At 46.0% G+C, this 24,666-nt stretch overlaps 1 protein-coding gene across 2 annotated transcripts in view; it reads right to left on the bottom strand.

The window, feature by feature from the left end:
- Nucleotides 1-7,129: 7,129 nt before the first annotated feature.
- The window catches only part of LOC125630493 (uncharacterized), a 56,991-nt gene continuing 39,454 nt past the window's right edge, over nucleotides 7,130-24,666 (bottom strand). For both annotated transcript variants that reach the window (XM_048836523.2, XM_075124524.1), the window contains 2 exons: nucleotides 8,326-8,941; nucleotides 7,130-7,742 (listed from right to left, as the gene is read on the bottom strand). In XM_048836523.2, coding sequence (XP_048692480.2) covers nucleotides 7,201-7,742; nucleotides 8,326-8,920 — 1,137 coding nt within the window. In that variant the 5' untranslated portion in view covers nucleotides 8,921-8,941 and the 3' untranslated portion in view covers nucleotides 7,130-7,200. The remainder of the gene's footprint in view (nucleotides 7,743-8,325; nucleotides 8,942-24,666) is intronic.

The raw sequence follows: 24,666 nt of genomic DNA on the forward strand, positions 1-24,666 counted from the left end.
AAGGGGACTGCCCATCCTGCATCATCCAACAGTGCATCTAGGAACATATGGGGATGTACTATATATGCCCCACAATCCTCCCTTCCACCCTGCAGCTCAGGAAAAGGAGGAGAGAAGACAGGGACAAGCCGCTGTTGCACTGAGTGGGAATCCTGTAGCCACTACAGCCAGCCTGTCTTGCTTCCAGTACCTACCTGTCTGAATTGCTCCCCATGGGAACCCTCTTCCTCCACTGCCCACCCTAACTGTGATAGGGTGTAAACTCCACACTGGCACTGAAAGGGCTAAGGGGAGATGGTGAGCTCAATTAGTGCACATGGTTGCACTTGAAAGATGGGCCAGAACTTAGTATGAGACCCAGCTGGGCAGGAGCTGGGTGGCTACTATAATGGAAAGCCTTCAGGGCACAAGGGGAAGCAGGTCCAAGGGGAGAGTAGGCTTTGGGAAGAAGCTCTGGTGAAGGGAAAGGAGAGATTTGGAGCAGTCACTTGGGAGCCAGCTCCAGTGATGGGCCCTGATAAAAGGGCAGGATTGGGACTTCCAGGGAGAGAGCCCTGGGCAGTATTCAATTGAGGAACACAGGGGAAACTTAACAGGGTTGAAGAGCTATAGAAGAGCAGAATTTGGTTTAAGTTCATATTTTCCACTGGAATTTGATAAGGAATTACAGGGGAGAGCCCTGTGAGTCCTGGCCTGATTGACAGATGAACCTAGAGAGGCTGTGGAACCTAGGAAGTCAGAGGCTTTGAAGCCTGAGGAATATGCAGGTACACAGTGAGCCCAGGCATGGACTGGTGGGAAAGGCCTGCAGACCTTTCCATGGAGGAAGCAGGGGTCCTGAATAGACAGTCCTTGCCTGCTCGTTATTTGATCCCTGTGCTGGAACCCAGAGGAGAGGGAGGACCTATCTTCCCCCACCAGCCACCAGTGAAGGTGGGATGAAGCTCCTGGTATCGGGGAATAAGGACTTTTGAGAGTCCTGAGAAGACAGGGTGTCAGGACCATGGGACCCAGAGTTGAGAGCTGAAGGCCTGATGTAGGTGCATTGGATTTTTGATTGTTGGACTCAATGTTACCCCTTAAGTTGGGCGGCAGGGAGGGACAATAAGTGGCCTGGATGAAGGGCTGTCACAAGAAGAGGCAGACCTCCAAAGGGCTGGAGCAGATGAATAGAACCTCCTATGCCATGCCCAGCCGTGAGGAGGCATGCCAGTGGTGAGTCCACTCTTCTACACCAACACTGGCCCACTCTCTCCCTAGCCCCTCCCTACCTTCACCAGCTAGGGGAGATCTGCCCACCTCAAGAACCAAAGGAGACGCTTGCCCTGACTCACCCCCAGATGGGAGCTATCCCTCACCCAACTAATCACTGCACAGCCAGAGGCCACCGTACACACTGTCAGTAGGGTCTGCGAGACAGACACCCTGCCACCAGTGCAGCTCAGAGATCTCCAATGAGTGAGAGGTTTTTTGAATACTAACATGATGTCACAGAAATGCGAGTAACTTAGCCAGGTGCAGGCTGCTGCTGCCTCGTACTGTTCCGTTTCCCAACCCTTCAACACAGGCTCCCACTCCACTCCACCCCACCCCACCCCACCCAGCTCCACTGACTGCCACCCCATTGGCTGACTGTTGAGGAGCTGAGAGCCAGTCAGATTCTGGCTGGGCCCCCCATCAATGGGGTGGTAGTAACCAGAACTGGGTGCTGTAACTGGGAAGCCCCCTACTCTGCTGCCATGATGCAGGGGTGGCCCGGCCAAAGTTGAGCCTCATTGTGAGCCAGCCCATGGGCTCTCGCTGGCAGACCCAGGCTCTGTGCCACGAGATTTCCTGAGGTAAGTGTGAGTATGTGAGACAGGGTTCGAATGTGTGCCTCACAACTCAGGCATAAGACTTGAGGTGTCTGTCTGCTGCTGATGAGAACAGCAACCGGACAGGGCAGCCAAGAGCTATCCAGAGCAGAGTCTTGTAAGAACACTAGGCAGGGGGCTGTATGATGTATTGGGTGGGTGGGAGAAATGAGGACTAATGAATTTGTCGGCGGGGGGGGAAATAGTATTGTACAGGTCACTGATTGAGACAGAAAAATTTGGAGGGAGCCCCTTGTTGACAACACTTCAGTGACTAAGCCTCTTTGGTCCCATTCTCGCAGTCCTCACTTGGGCACAATTCCCACCAAGGTGGTCAGAGTTTTGCCTGCAGGTCTAAAGCAGGATCGGGCCCCATAAAGTTTCCGAACAATTAATAGATGTGTAATTAAAAACCAATAGATATCTTTACATCTAAATTAAATCCTCCCTCGAGACACTTCAGTTCAAGTGTAGCTAAATGATTTCTACAGCTTGGCCTAATGTAGAGTGCAGTGTGCACAGCAGGCAGTCAGGCTAACCAGAGCTTTAATGCTTGCTTGACTGAGGAGTATATTAATGATTAATATCATAGCTCCGAAGAGCCCTAGTCATGGGCCAGGATCCAATTGTACTAGGTGCTGTACAAACACAGAACAAAAGGAAAGGCCCTGGCTGGAAGTATAAGGCATGAGAGATTAGATGGATACAAAGATGGATACAAAGGATACTAGAATTCTTTGAGGGGATCAACAAGCACGTGGACAAGAGAGATCCAGTGGTTATAGTTTTCAGAGTAGCAGCCGTGTTAGTCTGTATTCGCAAAAAGAAAAGGAGGACTTGTGGCACCTTAGAGACTAACACATTTATTTGAGCATAAGCTTTTGTGAGCTACAGCTCACTTCATCAGATGGTTATAGTGTATTTAGGTTTTAGGAAAGCCTTTGACAAGGTACCTCACCAAAGGCTCGTAAGCAAAGTAAGCTGTCATGGGATAAGAGGGATGCTCCTCTCACGGATTGGTAACTGGTTAAAAGATATGAAACAAAGGGTAAGAATAAATGGTCAGTTTTCAGAATGGAGAGAGGTAAATAGTGGTGTCCCCCAGGGGTCTGTATTGGGCCCACTCCTATTTAACATATTCATAAATGATCTGGGAAAAGGGGTAAACAATGAGGTGGCAAATTTTGCAGATGATACAAAACTGCTCAAGATAGTTAAAACCCAGGCAGACTGTGAAGAGCTACAAAAGGATCTCTCAGAACTGGGTGACTGGGCAACAAAATGGCAGATGGAATTAAATGTTGATAAATGTAACGTAATGCACATTGGAAAACATAATCCCAACTATACATATAAAATGATGGGGTCTAAATTAGCTGTTACCATTCAAGAAAGAGATCTTGGAGTCATTGTGGATAGTTCTCTGAAAACATCCACTCAATGTGCAGCGGCAGTCAAAACACTGAACAGAATGTTGGGAATCATTAAGAAAGGGGTAGCTAATAAGACAGAAAATAGCATATTGCCTCTATATAAACCCATGGTACGCCCACATCTTGAATACTGCATATATTAGATATATTGGATATATTGGAATTGAAAAAGGTTCAGAAAATGGCAACAAAAATGATTATGGGTATGGAATGGCTTCCATATGACGACAGATTAATAAAACTGGGACTTTTCAGCTTGGAAAAGAGACGACTAAGGGGGGATATGATAGAGGTCTATAAAATCATGATTGGTGTGGAGAAAGTAAATAACGAAGTGTTATTTACTCCTTCTCATAACACACAAACTAGGGGTCACCAAATGAAATTAATAGGCGGCAGGTTTAAAACAAACAAAAGGAAGTATTTTTTCACACAACGCACAGTCAACCTGTGGAACTCTTTGCCAGAGGATGTTGTGAAGGCCAAGACTATAACAGAGTTAAAAAAAAAACTAGATAAATTCATGGAGAATAGGTCCATGAATGGCTATTAGACAGGATGGGCAGGGATGGTGTCGCTAGCCTCTGTTTGCCAGAAGCTGACCTGGCATTGGTCACTGTCGGAAGATAGAATCCTGGGCTAGATGGACTTTTGGTCTGACCCAGTATGGCCGTTCTTATGTACAAACAGACATGCATAAAATGACAGAAAGAGCTCCTGGATTGTCCAGTCTATTCCCCAGGCAGGTCAGGATAGTCCCCTTCAGTATGTTCTCCTGAGCTCTGTTAACTTCATATTTTGCCTGATGAGATGAGCAAACACCTGTGATAACACTGCTGTGAAATTTGCTGCACACTATGTCATTTTGTAGCTCTCCAAGTAATTGATATCTCAGTGCTGCAGAACAATCATCCAACCTGTTGAAACTATGGACCATTCTCAGCCCTGGTGTAAACTGGCATGCAGAGGTATTCCATACCCTCTGTGGTGGTCAGAGCTGGGCCATGTACCAACTCTGTATAGCCCAGAGAGAAGAGGAGGGATCAAAGCTCTTATTCCAGACCAGAAGCTGAAATTGCAGCAGCATTAGTTCACTTTGGCTTCTTACCATGGCTACAAAGGGTATGCCTACACTACGAAATTATTAGGTCAAATTTATAGAAGTCGTTTTTTTAGAAATCGTTTTTATATATTCGAGTGTGTGTGTCCCCACAGAAAATGCTCTAAGTGCATTAAGTGCATTAACTCGGTGGAGTGCTTCCACAGCACCGAGGCTAGAGTCGACTTCCGGAGTGTTGCACTGTGGGTAGCTATCCCACAGTTCCCGCAGTCTCCACTGCCCATTGGAATTCTGGGTTGAGATCCCAATGCCTGATGGAGCTAAAACATTGTCGCGGGTGGTTCTGGGTACATATCGTCAGGCCCTCGTTCCCTCCCTCCCTCCGTGAAAGCAGCAGCAGACAATCGTTTCGCGCCTTTTTTCTTGAGTTACCTATGCAGACACCATACCCCGGCAAGCATGGAGCCCGCTCAGGTAACCGTCACCGTATGTCTTCTGGGTGCTGGCAGACGCGGTACTGCATTGCTACACAGCAGCAGCAATCCCTTGCCTTGTGGCAGCAGACGGTGCAGTAGGACTGGTAGCCGTCATCGTCATGTCCGAGGTGCTCCTGGCCACATCGGCCAGGAGCGCCTGGGCAGACATGGGTGCAGGGACTACATTAGAAGTGACTTGACCAGGTCATTCTCTTTAGTCCTGCAGTCAGTCCTATTGAACCATCTTATGGTGAGCAGGCAGGTGATACGGATTGCTAGCAGTCCTACTGTACCATCTTCTGCCAGGCAGGCAAGAGATGAAGATGGCTAGCAGTCCTACTGCACCATCTTCTGCCGAGCAGCCATGAGATGTGGATGGCTTGCAGTACTTCTGCACCTTCTGCTGCCAGCCAAAGATGTAAAAGATAGATGGAGTGGATGAAAACAAGAAATAGACCAGATTTTTTTGTACTCATTTGCTTCCCCCTGTCCCCCGTCTAGGGGACTCATTCCTCTAGGTCACACTGCATTCACTCACAGAGAAGGTGCAGCGAGGTAAATCTAGCCATGTATCAATCAGAGGCCAGACCAACCTGCTTGTTCCAATAAGAACAATTACTTAGGTGCACCATTTCTTATTGGAACCCTCCATGAAGTCCTGCCTGAAATACTCCTTAATGTAAAGTCACCCCCTTTGTTGATTTTAATTCCCTGTAAGCCAACCCTTTAAGCCATGTCGTCAGTCGCCCCTCCCTGCGTCAGAGCAACGGCAGACAATCGTTCCACGCCTTTTTTGTGTGCGGATGCCATACCAAGGCAAGCATAGAGGCCGCTCAGATCACTTTGGCAATTAGGAGCACATTAAACACCACACACATTATCCAGCAGTATATGCAGCACCAGAACCTGGCAGAGCAATACCGGGCGAGGAGGCGACATCAGCGCGGTCACGTGAGCGATCAGGACATGGACACAGATTTCTCTCAAAGCATTGGCCCTGCCTATGCATGCATCATGGTGCTAATGGGGCAGGTTCATGCTGTAGAATGCCGATTCTGGTCTTGGGAAACAAGCACAGACTGGTGGGACCGCATAGTGTTACAGGTCTGGGACGATTCCCAGTGGCTGCGAAACTTTCACATGCGTAAGAGCACTTTCATGGAACTTTGTGACTTGCTTTCCCCTGCCCTGAAGCGCATGAATACCAAGATGAGAGCAGCCCTCACAGTTGAGAAGCGAGTGGCGATAGCCCTGTGGAAGCTTGCAACACCAGACAGCTACAGGTCAGTTGGGAATCAATTTGGAGTGGGCAAATCTACTGTGGGGGCTGCTGTGATGCAAGTAGCCAACGCAATCAAAGATCTGCTGATATCAAGGGTAGTGACCCTGGGAAATGTGCAGGTCATAGTGGATGGTTTTGCTGCAATGGGATTCCCTAACTGTGGTGGGGCCATAGACGGAACCCATATCCCTATCTTAGCACCGGACCACCAAGCCAGCGAGTACATAAACCGCAAGGGGTACTTTTCAATAGTGCTGCAAGCTCTGGTGGATCACAAGGAACGTTTCACCAACATCAACATGGGATGGCCGGGAAAGGTACATGACGCTCACATCTTCAGGAACTCTGGTCTGTTTCAAAAGCTGCAGGAAGCGACTTTATTCCCAGACCAGAAAATAACTGTTGGGGATGTTGAAATGCCTATAGTTATCCTTGGGGACCCCACCTACCCCTTAATGCCATGGCTCATGAAGCCGTACACAGGCAGCCTGGACAGTAGTCAGGAGCTGTTCAACTACAGGCTGAGCAAGTGCAGAATGGTGGTAGAATGTGCATTTGGTCGTTTAAAGGCGCGCTGGCGCAGTTTACTGACTTGCTTAGACCTCAGCGAAACCAATATTCCCACTGTTACTACTGCTTGCTGTGCGCACCACAATATCTGCAGACGTGTGAGATATTGTGAGAGAAAGGGGGAGATGTTTATTGCGGGGTGGGAGGTTGAGGCAAATCGTCTGGCTGCTGGTTATGCGCAGCCAGACACCAGGGCGGTTAGAAGAGCACAGGAGGGCGTGGTACGCATCAGAGAAGCTTTGAAAACCAGTTTCATGATTGGACAGGCCACAGTGTGAAAGTTCTGTTTGTTTCTCCTTGATGAAACCCCCCACCCCTTGGTTCACTCTACTTCCCTATAAGCCAACCACCCTCCCCTCCTCCCTTCGATCACCACTTGCAGAGGCAATAAAGTCATTGTTGCTTCACATTCATGCATTCTTTATTCATTCATCACACAAATAGGGGGATGACTACCAAGGTAGCCCAGGAGGGGTGGTGGAGGAGGGAAGGAAAATGCCACAGAGCACATTAAAAGTTTACAACTTTAAAATTTATTGAATGCCAGCCTTCTGTTTTTTGGGCAATCCTCTGGGGTGGAGTGGCTGGTTGGCCGGAGGCCCCCACACCGCATTCTTGGGCGTCTGGGTGTGGAGGCTATGGAACTTGGGGAGGAGGGCGGTTGGTTACACAGGGGCTGTAGTGGCAGTCTGTGCTCCAGCTGCCTTTGCTGCAGCTCAACCATACACTGGAGCATACTGGTTTGATCCTCCAGCAGCCTCAGCATTGAATCCTGCCTCCTCTCATCACGCTGCCGCCACATTTGAGCTTCAGCCCTGTCTTCAGCCCGCCACTTACTCTCTTCAGCCCGCCACTTACTCTCTTCAGCCCGCCACCTCTCCTCCCGGTCATTTTGTGCTTTCCTGCACTCTGACATTATTTGCCTCCATGCATTCGTCTGTGCTCTGTCAATGTGGGCAGACAGCATGAGCTCAGAGAACATTTCATCACGAGTGTGTTTTTTTTTCTTTCTAATCTTCACTAGCTTCTGGGAAGGAGAAGGTCCTGTGATCATTGAAACACATGCAGCTGGTGGAGAAAAAAAAAGGGACAGCGGTATTTAAAAAGACACATTTTATAAAACAGTGGCTACACTCTTTCAGGGTAAACCTTGCTGTTTACATACATAGCACATGTGCTTTTGTTCCAAGGTCGAATTTTGCCTCCCCCCACCGCGTGGCTACCCCCTCAACCCTCCCCCCTCCCCGTGGCTAACAGCGGGGAACATTTCTGTTTAGCCACAGGCAAACAGCCCAGCAGGAACAGGCACCTCTGAGTGTCCCCTGAAGAAAAGCACCCTATTTCAACCAGGTGACCATGAATGATATCTCACTCTCCTGAGGATAACACAGAGAGATAAAGAACGGATGTTGTTTGAACGCCAGCAAACATACACTGCAATGCTTTGTTGTACAATGATTCCCGAGTACGTGTTACTGGCCTGGAGTGGTAAAGTGTCCTACCATGGAGGACGCAATAAGGCTGCCCTCCCCAGAAACCTTTTGCAAAAGCTTTGGGAGTACATCCAGGAGAGCCGCGAATGCCAGGGCAAATTAATCCTTTCACATGCTTGCTTTTAAACCATGTATAGTATTTTAAAAGGTACACTCACCGGAGATCCCTTCTCCACCTGCTGGGTCCAGGAGGCAGCCTTGGGTGGGTTCGGGGGGTACTGGCTCCAGGTCCAGGGTGAGAAACAGTTCCTGGCTGTCGGGAAAACCGGTTTCTCTGCTTGCTTGCTGTGAGCTATCTACAACCTCATCATCATCATCATCATCATCACCATCTTCCTCATCCCCAAAACCTGCTTCCGTGTTGCCTCCATCTCCATTGAAGGAGTCAAACAACACGGCTGGGGTAGTGGTGGCTGAACCCCCTAAAATGGCATGCAGCTCATCATAGAAGCGGCATGTTTGGGGCTCTGACCCGGACCGGCCGTTCACCTCTCTGGTTTTCTGGTAGGCTTGCCTCAGCTCCTTAAGTTTCACGCGGCACTGCTTCGGGTCCCTGTTATGGCCTCTGTCCTTCATGCCCTGGGAGATTTTCACAAAGGTTTTGGCATTTTGAAAACTGGAACGGAGTTCTGATAGCACGGATTCCTCTCCCCATACAGCGATCAGATCCTGTACCTCCCGTTCAGTCCATGTTGGAGCTCTTTTGCGATTCTGGGACTCCATCGTGGTCACCTCGGCTGATGAGCTCTGCATGGTCACCTGCAGCTTGCCATGCTGGCCAAACAGGAAATGAGATACAAAAGTTCACGGTTCTTTTCCTGTCTACCTGGCCAATGCATCTGAGTTGAGAGTGCTGTCCAGAGCAGTCACAATGGAGCACTCTGGGATAGCTCCCGGAGGCCAATACCATCAAATTGTGTCCACAGTACCCCAAATTCGAGCCGGCAAGGCCGATTTAAGCGCTAATCCACTTGTCAGGGGTGGAGTAAGGAAATCGATTTTAAGAGCCCTTTAAGTCGAAAAAAAGGGCTTCATCGTGTGGACGGGTGCAGGTTTACATCTATTTAACGCTGCTAAATTCGACCTAAAGTCCTAGTGTAGACCAGGGCTAAGAGACCCAGCCATTTCGCAGAGACTCAGCTTCTCCACAGGACCTGAGAGGTTCAGGGCCTTCCCCCCGCAAACTCCTCAAGGCCCCAAACTATCCCCACTAGGGAAGATTTTTGGTCAGAAACAACTGCCAGGGAAGCTTGCAGAGTTCCCTGTCCCCTGTCTGTGGGTTTCTTCCTTAGAGTGGGAGACCTGGTGTTTGCCGTTAATTAGGCTAAGGGGGCATTCAGCAGTATTTGTAGTCCAGATACTGGGCCAAATTCTGCCCTAATTACACCTCTGGGGAAACTGCTGACCTACATGGAGTAAGGATGTGAGTGTTAAATTGGACAGAAAAATATGGAACAAAATAAGTCAAAATATTATAAATTCCTCTCTGCTTTTATGCCTTTGTATAATCCACTAAAAAACCCTATTTTTGTATGTGCTGAATCCTCATCCCTACAATTAATAGAGAGGCGCAAAAGAAATGGATAAATGATAATGTGCAGGTATCCCCCAGGGGCTTGCCACACTCACAATATTTGGTGTTTTTCTTAATGCTCCAGTTCCCGCAGTCTTGTGAGGATCTCAACTTTGTTTAGATAGATATATACACAGCGTACGTTTCTAGCCCTGGTGATTGAAGGAGAATATGGGCTTCTAGAAAAAGAAATCCACTGGGGATGGAGTAAGGAGAGGTGGTGACTGCTTGAGGGAGTAAGCTGAAAGGTAAGGTAGTGTCTGCTATAGGGAAATGACTAAAGGCTCAAAAAACAGAAGGCAAATAAAAATAACCTGAAACAACATATCTTAAAATCTCATGATTTGGGGGAGGGAGGGGCTGGCTCATCATTTTTTAACACTTAGGACTGGCAATTCTGCACACACTATGAGATGCCTCAAAATTACAGTTTCCTGGGGTGACCTACACACCAGGGTCAATTTAATACTTGATGCACTGAAACTTGAGCAGTTCATCTTAGGCCTCATTAAAGCAAAATGGAAACTCACAGATCCATGGGAACGATGGTTCTTTCACGCTGTGCTAACTGTGAAACACCTAATAGTTCACTGCTGGAAAGCTATAACATCTCCTAAGACTGAAGCCTTCTATAATGAACTTCGCTTTGCCACTTGCATCAACTAATGAAGTGATCGAGTGAAAAGGAAGGTGGGGTGGGAGGTGGGGGGGAAGAACCTGATGTTCATGTATTTGAATTCTTCAGAATTCCCTTTTTCACAATTCTCTGACAAGAACCTGTGCACTTCTACTGGATGATCAGATACTGCAGCGATGGACAGCAGTATAAAACTCTAATAGTATTGGACATTCTGAGCTAAATCCTGTGTCCCCACTTCCTTGGGAGTAAAGGTCAGTCACAGCTACGCACTCTGGCTGGGCTCCAGTAGTAGAATCCTTGAGCTAAGCGGCTCTCCCCTTGGAGACATACTCTGTGACTCTCCCACGGATAACACCGACCTCCCTGTTGGAACGTAGAGCCATCCCAGAGGGCTGTCAGTTTGGAGATAATGAGGGGACCGAGCAATCCTACAATGGGGCGTGTATGCCACACTGGTACTGAGAAGTTTAATGGAAGCTTCAAGACTCAATTAACCTTCCTGTTGACACCTGGAGGGGTGTGAAGTAGGTCGATTAGCAAGGCCACCTGGAGTCAGATTTCCTTAAAAGAGCAGAGAAAGTTCAGTGAGAGAGAGGAGGCTAGAAATTCCTGCACTCTAAGGGCTTGTCTTCACTGACAGTGCTATGGCAGCACAGCCGCATGGTAGCACATTAGTGAAGATGCTACTATGCTGATGGGAGAAGCTCTCCCATCGACATAGCGCTGTCTACCTGGGGGGTTAAGTCAGTATAACTACGTCACTCAGAGGTGTGGATTTTTCCACATCCCTGAGCAAAATAGCTATACCACTACAGGTCTGTAGTGTAGATCTGGCCTAAATATCGAGGAAGACCATGGAAGGGCTAAAGTTCAAGCCTGGGAAAGGTATAAGGGGTTTAAGTTTGTACTTTTGGTTTGAGAATTGGGATTTGTTAGAGAACTCCAGGGAAGAATCCTGCAAGTCATGACCCTGCACAAGGAGTGAGATCTGAAACCTCTGAGAAATACAGGTACACACAGGGCCCAGGAAGGGGCTGTGAGAAAGGCCTGCAGACCAACTCAGATAGGAAGAAGCCCAGAGAGGTAGCAGGGGTGGGTCTGAATACACAGACCACACCTGCTTAATACAGGGTCCCTGTGCTGGAACCCAGAGGAGCAGGAGGGCCTGGGTTCCCTGACCAGTCAGGTAGCCACTCTCCACCCACCAGGATGAAGATTTGTGAAAGCTTTGGCATGAGAAGGGGTAAGGACTGTAGGGTCCAGAGCTGGGGGCTGAAAACATGACATAAGGACGTTGGACTTCTGTTGTGTTGGATTCTGTTACCCTGAAAGGGTGGAAATAAAACATGACCTGGATGGACAACTGAGTAAGGAGAAGAGGCCGACCACTGCAGGTCCATCAGCTGGGGTGCTAGACAATAGAGAGTTGTTATGCCACATCTGTGCACAAGGGGATGCACCAGTGGTGAGTCAGTTCTTCTACAAATGCCCACTCCCTTCTACCATAGGAGTGGCCAATGGCCCCACACAGGCAAGAAGGGGGATCCATGGCCGCAACAGCTCCCCTCCCACTCAAGGAAGGGTAGAGACAGCCTCCTGTAATCCCCCTACACTGGCATTTATTGTAGGGGGGTTCTGTCTGAGCCAGCATCCTCTCATCCTCAGACCCCCTTTCTCCCTTCACAGCTCACTCTGAGGCTCCTGCAGCCGCAGGTCACACTGGTTTCCAGGGTGGAAGCATGGGGAAGGGGAGAGACCAGGATCAGCAGAAGCTAGTGGAGGGGTTGAAAGCTTATTTGCATGAGCTCCCATTCTCTTCTGAGGCTTCAAAGGATGGGATTAAGGCATAGCTATGAAGCCATGTCATGCCCCTCACCTCATAGGCTTGTCCTGGTCAGGCTGATGCATAGCTCCCCTCAGTAAATTTGGGGACTGAAGATTTGCTCTGCTGTGAAGAAAAGTTACCATTCAGTGAAATTCCATCTAATACTGTAATGGAGAAAGTAATCAGTGAGGGCCTGCTTCCCCTGAGGGGCTGAGCATCCTCAAGCATCCACTGCCTTTGTTTTGAGGCCACTCATCTCCTTGTAGGATTGAGCCCCATCCATGTAAAGTTCAAGTAAAGGCACAGTATCTCTGATGTAGAAAGTGAAATAAATAAATAAATAAAGCTGGTCAGAAAGTGAATTGTTTCCCAGTGAAAATTTTCAACAAAAAAAGACAACCTGGAAAGTGAAAATGTTTCATTTCAGGGGTCGGGAGGGCTTCAGATTTTTTTTCCACAAAAAAATCCAATCCATTTAATCAAAAAAACATTTTGTGTTAAAAAGCCTTGTTCATTTTGTAAGACCTTGTTTTCATAGAATCATAGAATATCAGGGTTGGAAGGGACCTCAGAGGTCATCTAGTCCAACCCCGTGCTCAAAGCAGGACCAATCCCCAATTTTTGGCCCAGATCCCTAAATGGCCCCCTCAAGGATTGAGCTCACAAGCCTGGGTTTAGCAGGCCAATGCTCAAACCACTGAGCTATCCCTCCCCCCACACAAGATGTATTGATTTAACTATCTCTGTATAGCTGAAGTGGTACAACCCTCCTAGTGTAGATGCAATTATACTGGTATAAAAGTGATTATATTGGTATAGTGTATTCCTGTATCAGAAGGGGAATTTGTCATATAAGGGACCTTTACACTGTATATCTGCGCCACAGGAGGAAGGTTGTACCAGTGTAATTATTTCAGTATTTTCACACCTCTAACTAAAATAGCTATAGTGGTACAATAACTGTGAGTATATAAGGACACACACCAGGAGAGAGCTGAATACCCTTCTGGCCAGTGGTTTAAACAGCCCATGTGTTCTCCAAACTCAACTGTGGTTTTACAGAAAGCAGTTACTATGTAGTAGGAAAATAACGTGAGAAATCCTAGAGGAGCATGTAATGGGCCGGTTTCACTGCTGGTGAGAACACGCTCAATTTCATTAGTCAGTGAAGTTGCAAGCAGTTTGGACCAGTATTTTACAGTGTTTTTTCTGAATTTATTTTCTTCAGCCAGTGTTCAAAGCACAGGGAGCGGCGGGGGACCCTACTGCACTGCGGAATAAATCTGAGCTGGGGAGAATATTACTGACAGAGCTGGCTAGTCACAAAAAATGTCATCAACTGGTTTGATTTTTTTGATCAAAATTTTGAAATGTGAAAAGTTTTACCCAGTTCTACTTAGTAATAGCTACATATTCAAAAGTTCAGAGGCTGGGTTCCGAAGAACCCAACAATTAGAATGCCTTACTGAACCATACTGGAACATCCATTGTGCTAGGGACTGTACAAACGCAGAATACAAATTTCTACTCTGAAGAGCTTAACTTGCCCTAATTCCAACATAGGAGGACTCCATGTTTCTAAAATTAAATAGGCTGTTTATTAAAAGAACTATTTACAGAGGTGCTGTAACTGCAGTTAATGTTCTAGCCATGTGCACACAGACTGACTTCTTGACTATAACTTTGCTACATACGCTTTTCACTAATGACTGAACTAAATTTGGTTGCAAGGGTCCACAAAAATTGTAGCACTGAATATTCTGGGCTTGTTAGGCTTGGGTAGTTTGCTGATTGGCTGAATCTCAGGCAATATCATAACATTAGTTAGTTGGGTATCCATTGTGGCAAGAAGCTATGAATTGATATTCTCTGCAGCTTTCCATAGAAATAATAGTCCATCCTAACAGTCAGTCTTGCCAGATTTGCTATATTTCTTTCAGTGTAAGCAAGGCAATCTTTTCTTTTATGTAGAGATAAAATCACTGAAGTAGAATTAGTGAACATCTATCCTATCCTGATTCTGAAAAACATTTGGAGGTCGTAGTGGATAATCAGCTGAACATGAGCTCCTAGTACAACACTATGGCCAAAAGCAATAATTGTAAACCTTGGATGCATAAACAGGGGAATCTCAAATAGGAATAGAGAGGTTGTTTTTACCTCTGTATTTGGCACTGGTGCCTTGCAACCGCGGCTGAAATACTGGTCCAGTTCTAGAGTCCTCAACTCAAGAAGGATGTTGGTAAATTAGAGAGGTTTCAGAGAAGAGCCAGGGGAATATTAAAGGTTTAGAAAACATCCCTTATAATAACAGATTGAAGGAGCTCAATCTATTTATTTTAACAAAGACAAGGTTAAAGGGTAACTTGATTACAGTCTGTAAGTACCTACATGGGAACAAATATTTGATAATGGGCTCTTCATGTTATCAGAGAAAGGAATAACACGATCCAATGACTGGAAGTTGAAGCGTGACAAATTCAGGCTGGAAGTAAAGCCTATATTGTTAACAGTGAGGTTAATTAACCACTGGAACAATTTACCAAGGGTTGTGGTGGATTCACCATCACTGACAATTTTTAAATCCAGACTGGATGTTTTGTTTCTAAAAGATCTGCTCTAGGAATTATTTTGGGGATGATCCATGGCCTGTTTATCTGCAGCGTCCACAGGTTCGGCCAATCGCAGCTCCCACTGGCTGCGGTTTGCCGTTCCAGGCCAATGGGGGCTGTGGAAAGTGGCGTGGGCTGAGGGATGTGCTGGCCGCCATTTCGCATAGCCCCCATAGGCCTGGAACAGCAAACCGCGGCCAGTGGGAGCTGCGATCGGCCGAACCTGCGGACGCTGCAGGTAAACAAACCGTCCTGGCCCACCAGAAGATTTCGCTGACAGGCCGCGTGCCAAAGGTTGCCGATCCCTGGCTTACAGTAATTTTTTACTGTCTCAAACATGTGAGTCCACTAGAAAAATCTGTTTAAGCCTTTCCTTGACCAAAGTGACTTGGGACGCTGTGTCCCTCAAGCCTTACAATCTACACCAGTTACCTTCAGATTTTTAATAAATTCTTCACTATTCTCACAAGGCTCAGTGCTAATAATGTTCACGACAATTTCCTCGTGCTCTGCTGCCACCTTTGGAGCAATGGTAGTGGTATTCACTGTGGCAGGTGGGGTGTGGATTGTGGTGTTACCTTAAGTTTGGGGCAATTTGGATTTATATGCCTGGGAGCTCCACAGTGAGGACAGACTATTTCCCTTCTTGTAGGGAGCTTTAAACCCTGGGATCCGGAGGTAGGGGGGTTCTTATCAAAGTTGGAGTTAGATTTATTTCCAATTCCTTCTTCCCTCTTAACCTGGTTGATGGGAACTTCCCTTCCCCTGAGATTTGTGCCCCCCATGGACCCTTGATTCAACATATTCATCAGCAATTTCTGCAGCCTCCAAAACTGTGGATGTTTTGTTTTGTTTTTGTCACGATTTTTTTTTGTCAAATTGTTTTCCATAATCACCTTCAGTCCCCACGTCCAATATCCAATTTACACGTTTTTGTACATATTCAACATGAGTGATGTTGTCAAACATTCTGAGGTTCATGTACTTCAGTGGATAGGTCTCAAGGGTAATCTTAAATCTTTTCAATACATTTTCTTTAAATTTCTTATACACCTTAGCATCAGCCTTCTCCATATCATTAAAAACTTGTTGGGCTTTCTCATTAATCTGCTTAAGAGGACAGGCATTTGTGTATCCACTGCGATATTGTGCATCCCACATAGTCTTTCAAAGGTGGACAGGAACTCTTCTGTATGGTCAGTTCCTTCATTAACTGGGCAGACTTTCTCCAACTCCCTTGTGTTGGGAGGTGAGGGGGCAGAAGGGCTACTCACTGGATGGGGAAGGTCCTTTTCCTGCTTCAGTAGTTTGAGCTGCAATGTTTGAACTTCCATCTTGTGTGCCCTCTCCTCAACTTCTTTGTTGGCTTTGACTGCTGCTATTTGTTCTCTGCGTCTTTGGTGGGCTTTCTCCTCAGCTGTCTTGACTGCTTCAGTCTTGCTGACCTGCAATTTCTCCATCAGTCTTTGATGCTCATGGTCTTCCTGGGCTCTCAGGTGTTGCAATCAGGCCACTTCCACCTTAGTGGACTCCTCTCTGGTGCCTGGGGCAAGAGGGTCCTCATGCTCCTTCACGTCTTCTTCCCAAGGCTCCTGGTCAAAACTTCTGAACAAAGTTCTCAGTTCCTGAACTGGGGCTTTCTTTTTATAGGATATTCCCTCTCCAAACATAACTGTTCAAGTTCTGTTCTCACAAGACCATCATGTGACTCATGATAACTCAATGTGTCTATTCTTTAACCTTTAAAACTCTTAATATCAAATTTAAACTTTTAACAGCGCTGGAGTTATGATCTATAAACTTAATTGACCTCTGGTATGTGAATCCTGCTGACTACACCAGTGACTAGCAGTCCTACAGTGACTCAAGAGTATGAGTACCAACCTCAGGACAGTCTGTTAGGAAACAGAGCACAAATCCCAAATTGATTATGAGTTCTATACTTAGATTTCACCAACCAATTATCAAGTGTAAACTGCGTAGGCAGCTATAACAGCCTTAACATGGAGTCCTGGGCAGTCCCCTTGGGTACTCCATTCTCTCTTGCCACCCAGGTAAGCATACCTTTGTGATAGATGGTCCCTTACACCAAAGATCCCAGCAATATTCAGGTTACGCCCAGTCCCCCAGTCACTTATCCCTGGTCAGTTGTACTTTAGATCTCACACCAAAGACACTTGTAGCCAATGCTATAATCAATTATGTTATTTTAATTGGCCTATGTTCTGTTTCACACCTAAATTTCCTGTGGTAATGAATGGAAAGATTTTCGTATTTTGTACCAGTTTTTTAATAACGTAATTAAAATTAAAACAGAGTTAAAATTACAGAAAAATTCTTTAAAGGTAGATCAAACTTATTATATGGAATTACAACTAAGTTTACACCACCTGGTTCATACTTTGAGCCTCATTTTAATAGTGATTGAAATGATTACAACAACTGTGGTCTTGGGAATGTGTTGCTAAGCTGTTAACTTAAAACAGAAAGCACAAAAAGACAGGAATATGAGGCAAATGAAATGAATGCGAATATTAAAAAAACAACAGCAATGGAATGTAGGCCCGGCTTGACATGAGTAATTGCACATGGATGAGGCCACATTTCTTTGGAGACAAGATTAGGGAGGTAAATGGATCAGCAGGCTGGAAACAGAAGTCTGTACTAGCTAAGATAAGGAGGAACACCCAGGAAAACATTTGCAATGGACAAGATAACAATGGATAAGACAAGCCTGGAACATAAGATGAGGTAAAGAGTAAGTCATGCATGGACAACGCTTGCTGTACAGGGATTGGTTCCTACAAAGTGACAAACCAGTCCCCAGATATGTGATGCAATGTATAGTAAATGCCATGTAATGTGTAAATGTGTATAAAGGAAGAGGTTTCCTGTGTAACTTTGGATGTGTGGTACATCCTATACTCACTCCCTACACTTGAGTCTGATCAACTCATCGTAGCTTTGCTGTATGCCAAATAAAGGAATCTGAGTGGTGAGATTGTAGTTGAATTGAGTTCTTGGGGAACCGAGAAGAAGGGGTGTCATAAATATAAAGGGAAGGGTAAACCCCTTTGAAATCCCTCCTGGCCAAGGGAAAGCTCCTCTCACCTGTAAAGGGTTAAGAAGCTAAAGGTAACCTCGCTGGCACCTGACCAAAATGACCAATGAGGAGACAAGATACTTTCAAAAGCTGGGAGGAGGGAGAGAAACAAAGGGTCTGTGTGTCTGTCTATATTCTGTCTTGGCCGGGGATAGACCAGGAATGGAGTCTTAGAACTTTTAGTAAGTAATCTAGCTAGGTATGTGTTAGATTATGATTTCTTTAAATGGCTGAGAAAAGAACTGTGCTGAATAGAATAACTATTTCTGTCTGTGTATCTTTTTTGTAACTTAAGGTTTTGCCTAGAGGGGTTCTCTATGTTTTGAATCTAATTACCCTGTAAGGTATCTACCATCCTGATTTTACAGGGGGGATTTCTTTATTTCTATTTACTTCTATTTTTATTAAAAGTCTTCTTGTAAGAAAACTGAATGCTTTTTCATTGTTCTCAGATCCAAGGGTTTGGGTCTGTGGTCACTTATGCAAATTGGTGAGGCTTTTTATCCAACATTTCCCAGGAGGGGGGGGGGTGCAAGTGTTGGGAGGATTGTTCATTGTTCTTAAGATCCAAGGGTCTGGGTCTGTAGTCACCTAGGCAAATTGGTGAGGCTTTTTACCAAACCTTGTCCAGGAAGTGGAGTGCAAGGTTTTGGGAAGTATTTTGGGGGGAAAGAAGTGTCCAAACCACTCTTCCCCAGTAACCAGTATTAGTTTGGTGGTGTACCGACCAATCCAAGGACAACGGGTGGAATATTTTGTACCTTGGGGAAGTTTTGACCTAAGCTGGTAAAGATAAGCTTAGGAGGTTTTTCATGCAGGTCCCCACATCTGTACCCTAGAGTTCAGAGTGGGGGAGGAACCTTGAAAAGGGGTCTCAGGAGAAACCCAACAGCTTCCCACAGAAAACTTGATGTTTTCAGTAAAATATTTTGACCAAAATATGATTTGGAAAAACTCACAGTGCCTGGGTGTTGTTACTCAGATGCCTTATGCTCTCATTCTTTTCTATAGACCAGGCTCCCTGGTCAGAGTACAGCTCTCATAATGCACCATGATCTCCACTCTTGATGAGGGGATTTGGTGCATTATAGCAGTCACATGGTGACAGTGCATCATGAGAGGTGAGTCCAGCTGGGAAGAGAACAGGAGCATAAGGCATCAAAACTCAACTCTCATATGGCACCATGGTGACATTTCACAGTCAAAATATTTGGGGGTTGGGGGCTTCAGTTTTTGGCTGATATACCAAAAATGTCCACGTAGAGCAGATACTTTTTCCAATAATAAAAATGTTGTTTTGTTAGAACTCTTCCTTTCCATTGAAAAACAGTTGATAGAAAATTTTCAACCAGCTCTACTCCAAAAAGTTACAGCAGTAGGGCCCAGGGGTAGATTTGGATGGCCTAAAGAAGTTTACAATAATCTATTCTGGCCTGCACCTTGTCACCCTACAAGCATATTATTTTGTATGTATAGAACAGGGAATTCCACATGAGCATGAAAATAATGTTTTATGTGTTATTATGTTCCTTTGTGATATAGGAACATTTCAGATTTATTGCAAAGCACGATACACAGGAAGCATGATTTTTCACCAGTTCTTCCAGTGTCATGGTTTTTTCACACAGCTCTAGCTACAGCTACTCCTCTGCACTTTCTGTGCCATGGCTGTTCTGTGGCTAATACCATAATAAATATAATGGTCAAGAATTTCAAAGTGATTTTAAGTGCCTCCATTTGTAGGTGCCCAGCTGCGATTTCCTTAAAGGGGCCTGATTTTCAGAAGTCTTGTGCTCAGCCCTTTCTAAAAATCGATCCCCTTGGAAGTGTCTCAAATTGGGGACCCAGACAACCCAGTTACTTTTGAAAACCTGAGCTGATACTTTCCATAAGTTCTAAATTCACTTATGAAGAAAATCTATTTTAATATTTATTTGTCTTTGGAAAATGGGTCATGAGGATGGAAAGGCAGATGCTGGGATTTCTGGCTGCAGCTTTGTGTCTGCACTGCTGACCTGCAGAGTAGGACAAGGACCTGATATTTGACATGAAATCAGTATCAGAAACTAGCTGTGAGAACAGTTGCATTTCCTTATCAGCCTGACAAGCAGGCCTTTTCCAGCTACATGTTCACAATTATCACTCGTGCCTTTTTGGTTCCTTATCTTCTTTATCCCTGGGTTTTAGCTTCATCTCAGGGAAGAGAAGAAAAATTTACCAATACCAGCTTTTAGGAATTGGCCTAGGTTCTCTTCTGCACCCAGGCTTCACTGGACATAAAAAGAGGACTTCAGTCTCCAGAGATGTCGGTCTGACACCTTTCATCCAAAACTAATTTCACAAAGAAAAACAATCCTGAAGTCAAGTATCAGAGGGGTAGCCGTGATTCTATTCTGACAAGTGATAATGTAATAATAATATCTAGCTCTTCTATCAGCTCCCAGACTGCTGCGCTGGGCATCACAACATGGGGAATAGATGGCCAGCCCTCTGTGAAGAAAGAGGTGGTTAGGGACTATTTAGAAAAGCTGGATGTGCACAAGTCCATGGGGCCGGACGAGTTGCATCCGAGAGTGCTAAAGGAACTGGCGGCTGTGATTGCAGAGCCATTGGCCATTATCTTTGAAAACTCGTGGCGAACAGGGGAAGTCCCGGATGACTGGAAAAAGGCTAATGTAGTGCCAATCTTTAAAAAAGGGAAGAAGGAGGATCCTGGGAACTACAGGCCAGTCAGCCTCACCTCAGTCCCCGGAAAAATCATGGAGCAGGTCCTCAAAGAATCAATCCTGAAGCACTTACATGAGAGGAAAGTGATCAGGAACAGTCAGCATGGCTTCACCAAGGGAAGGTCATGCCTGACTAATCTAATCGCCTTCTATGATGCGATTACTGGTTCTGTGGATGAAGGGAAAGCAGTGGATGTATTGTTTCTTGACTTTAGCAAAGCTTTTGACACGGTCTCCCACAGTATTCTTGTCAGCAAGTTAAAGAAGTACGGGCTGGATGAATGCACTATAAGGTGGGTAGAAAGTTGGCTAGATTGTCGGGCTCAACGGGTAGTGATCAATGGCTCCATGTCTAGTTGGCAGCCGGTGTCAAGTGGAGTGCCCCAGGGGTCGGTCCTGGGGCCGGTTTTGTTCAATATCTTCATAAATGATCTGGAGGATGGTGTGGATTGCACTCTCAGCAAATTTGCAGATGATACTAAACTGGGAGGAGTGGTAGATACGCTGGAGGGCAGGGATAGGATACAGAGGGACCTAGACAAATTGGAGGATTGGGCCAAAAGGAATCTGATGAGGTTCAATAAGGATAAGTGCAGGGTCCTGCACTTAGGACGGAAGAACCCAATGCACAGCTACAGACTAGGGACCGAATGGCTAGGCAGCAATTCTGCGGAAAAGGACCTAGGGGTGACAGTGGATGAGAAGCTGGATATGAGTCAGCAGTGTGCCCTTGTTGCCAAGAAGGCCAATGGCATTTTGGGATGTATAAGTAGGGGCATAGCGAGCAGATCGAGGGACATGATCGTCCCCCTCTATTCGACATTGGTGAGGCCTCATCTGGAGTACTGTGTCCAGTTTTGGGCCCCACACTACAAGAAGGATGTGGATAAATTGGAAGGAGTCCAGTGAAGGGCAACAAAAATGATTAGGGGTCTGGAACACATGACTTATGAGGAGAGGCTGAGGGAACTGGAATTGTTTAGTCTGCGGAAGAGAAGAATGAGGGGGGATTTGATAGCTGCTTTCAACTACCTGAGAGGTGGTTCCAGAGTGGATGGTTCTAGACTATTCTCAGTGGTGGAAGAGGACAGGACAAGGAGTAATGGTCTCAAGTTGCAGTGGGGGAAGTTCAGGTTGCATATTAGGAAAAACTTTTTCACTAGGAGGGTGGTGAAACACTGGAATGCGTTGCCTAGGGAGGTGGTGGAATCTCCTTCCTTAGAAGTTTTTAAGGTCAGGCTTGACAAAGCCCTGGCTGGGATGATTTAATTGGGGATGGGTCCTGCTTTTGAGCAGGGGGTTGGACTAGATGACCTCCTGAGGTCCCTTCCAACCCTGATATTCTATGATTCTATACTGCTTTTCATCTGTAGATCTCAAAGTGCTTTACAAAGGAGGCCAGTATATTATCCCCATTTTATAGATGGGGAAAGTGAGGCACAGAGAGATGACGTGACCAAGCTGGGAATAGAGCTGTGGTTGCCTGAGTCCACTCCTGTGCTTGACCCACTAAACCACCTTCTTTCTTAATAATCTCACTGTCCAAGCATATTCAGAGTCACAGCTCCTGACCTCAGTGAGTAAGGAACAGATTATGAATAAGCATGGCTGCACATGGGAATAAGACCCCCAACACCCACCGACATGCTGATTCAGAACTTTAGTCTGGCCATGACAGTGGAAGAGCTGAAGCTGAGCTCCTAGTGCTCCTCTCCTTAGCAAAAGCGGAGTCAATATGAGGGTGGAAATGTGCAACACATGGTAGAGGGATGTTGCAAGTTGCTTCTCCCTTTGATCCTGGTGAGGAGTAGGGGGTAAATAGTGACTTTGACTCACAGTTCCCTGCATGGCTCCCCCCGGGACATCACAGCTATGCCCCACCCCCTACTGGAGGCTTTCTAGCCCTAGAATAGTTTTTTACTATGCTTTAGGCCTGGTAGCTCTGCAGAGCCAACACAGCTGTGGAAGAGTAAGCTGGATTCGGTGACAATACACACACCATGGAGGGCCTGATTCTAAAACCCTTACTCAAGCTAAATAGCACCTGACTCCACAGATAAGCCCATTAACTTCAGTGACACCACAGCTGAGGTAAAAGCACGGGGCAGTCCATCAGAATATGACCAAACAGAGCACATTTAATCTGGAAAGCAAGGAGAGACAACAAAATATGGAAGTCCATGTTGCCATATTTTGCCAACTCACCCTTCAGATTTGGGGTAACATTTTTAAAAGCTCTGAAGTGACATGGGAGGTTAAGTAAGTCCCATTTTTCCAAAGCAACTTAAGAACCTAAGTCCCATTGACTTTCAGCGAGACTTAGGATCCTGCTTGCCCACATCACTTCAGAAAATGTCACTTGGCCTCCTAAGGACTTTTGAAAATGTTATCCTAGAACTGTATTGTCAGATAAAGATGTTGGCTATAGAAAGCAAGCCACGGTGGGCAACTTGGTCTCCATATTTCCCCTTTCCTGATGAAGTCACAGTGGACTACCTGTTAAAAAAGTCAGTCTTCCTCTCTTGTTTAGATGAATGTTGCCTAGTCTCTGGAAGTGAGCTAAGAATCTGCAAATCAGGAGTCCAAGTAAAGCTGAGATTCCCTTCATCCCACGTCTGAGTGTTAACAATGGGATTTTGATGTATTTTTTTAGTCTTAAGTGAATTTGGTTTTCCCTAGGGCCTCTATTTCCCCCCCATGAATTTTCAAAACATTAGTATATTCCTGAGGCTGCAAGGCCTAGTTTAATATAATTGTTGCACAGCGTGTCAGCATCACCCTCCTTGAGGGCAGTGTAGTCTTGCTAACTTCATCTGGCCAAGCAGCAGAGAAAGCACTTATTTTTAAAATTGCCTGGAAGGCAGGTGAAATGTGTTGCCCAATTGGACTTTAGTGCTCAGGGACACCACGAGTTTGGCAGCCTAGGAGACAGAGACTTATCCACAGAACAAGCAGTGACAGTGCAAACTTCTCCACTCTGGTGTGTGTGCCTCAAATTTGACCTGGAGGAGGGTCTATGTCTAGGAAGGAGAGAACATAAGATGGGCCATACTGGGTCAGACTAAAGGTTTATCTAGCCCAGTACCCTGTCTTCTGACAGTGGCCAATGTTTAGGGTTACCAACCCTCCAGGACTGACCTGGAGTCTCCAGGAATTAAAGATGAAACTTTAGTTAAAGATTATGTCATGTGATGAAATCTCCAGGAATACATCCAACCAACATTGGCAATGCTACCAATGCTAGATGCCCCAGAAGGAATGAACAGAACAGGTAATCATCAAGTGATCCTTCCCCTGTCACCCGTTCCCAGCTTCTGGCAAACACCATCCAAGCCCATCCTGTCTAATAGCCATTGATGAACCTATCCTCCATGAAAGGGAGTATTCAGTCCCTACGGCCTGTTTCGTCTGTGACTTCTCTGCTGAAACTGCTGGTCATTGTGCTGCTGAGGACCAGTTGTATTGCTGTTTTTTCTGAAGTGACCACATGGCCACTAGGAACGGGTTGGAAATCCCCAACTCATGCTACACGGGCTATTGAACATTCTGATGATAGTGATTCTCAGTCACTACCAGACAGTGGCCAAGGGTCTCTATCAGGTATAGCAAGCCAGCCCCCACAACCTCCAATTCACATTTCTAGAAACACCAGAATGAAGGAAATGAAAGGAGAAACTCCACTTATCCATGGCCTTCTCATGAAACATAAAACACATTAAGCCAGTTCATCTCTGGTGCAACTCCACGGACTAATGGCACTACTTCAGGGATAGAATTGGAGTCAGCAAATTAAATGACGATACGAGAGGTGGGACAGAAGCAGAGCCTAGATTCTGACTGCAAGCCCTCGCCCCCAACTTTGGGAGACTTTGGATTTAGCTAGGAACCCAGTCCTGAGCTTCACAGCTGGGACCCATCACTACCAGAAAAGAACACACTAAAAACAAAACAAAAAATCTCTGGGGCAAGATGTTCTGAGGCAGCCTGGCTGCTGTGGCTAAACCTGTTGGATTCAGCCAC

Source organism: Caretta caretta, chromosome 1 (assembly GCF_965140235.1).
Source record: "Caretta caretta isolate rCarCar2 chromosome 1, rCarCar1.hap1, whole genome shotgun sequence".
NCBI lineage: Eukaryota > Metazoa > Chordata > Testudines > Cheloniidae > Caretta > Caretta caretta.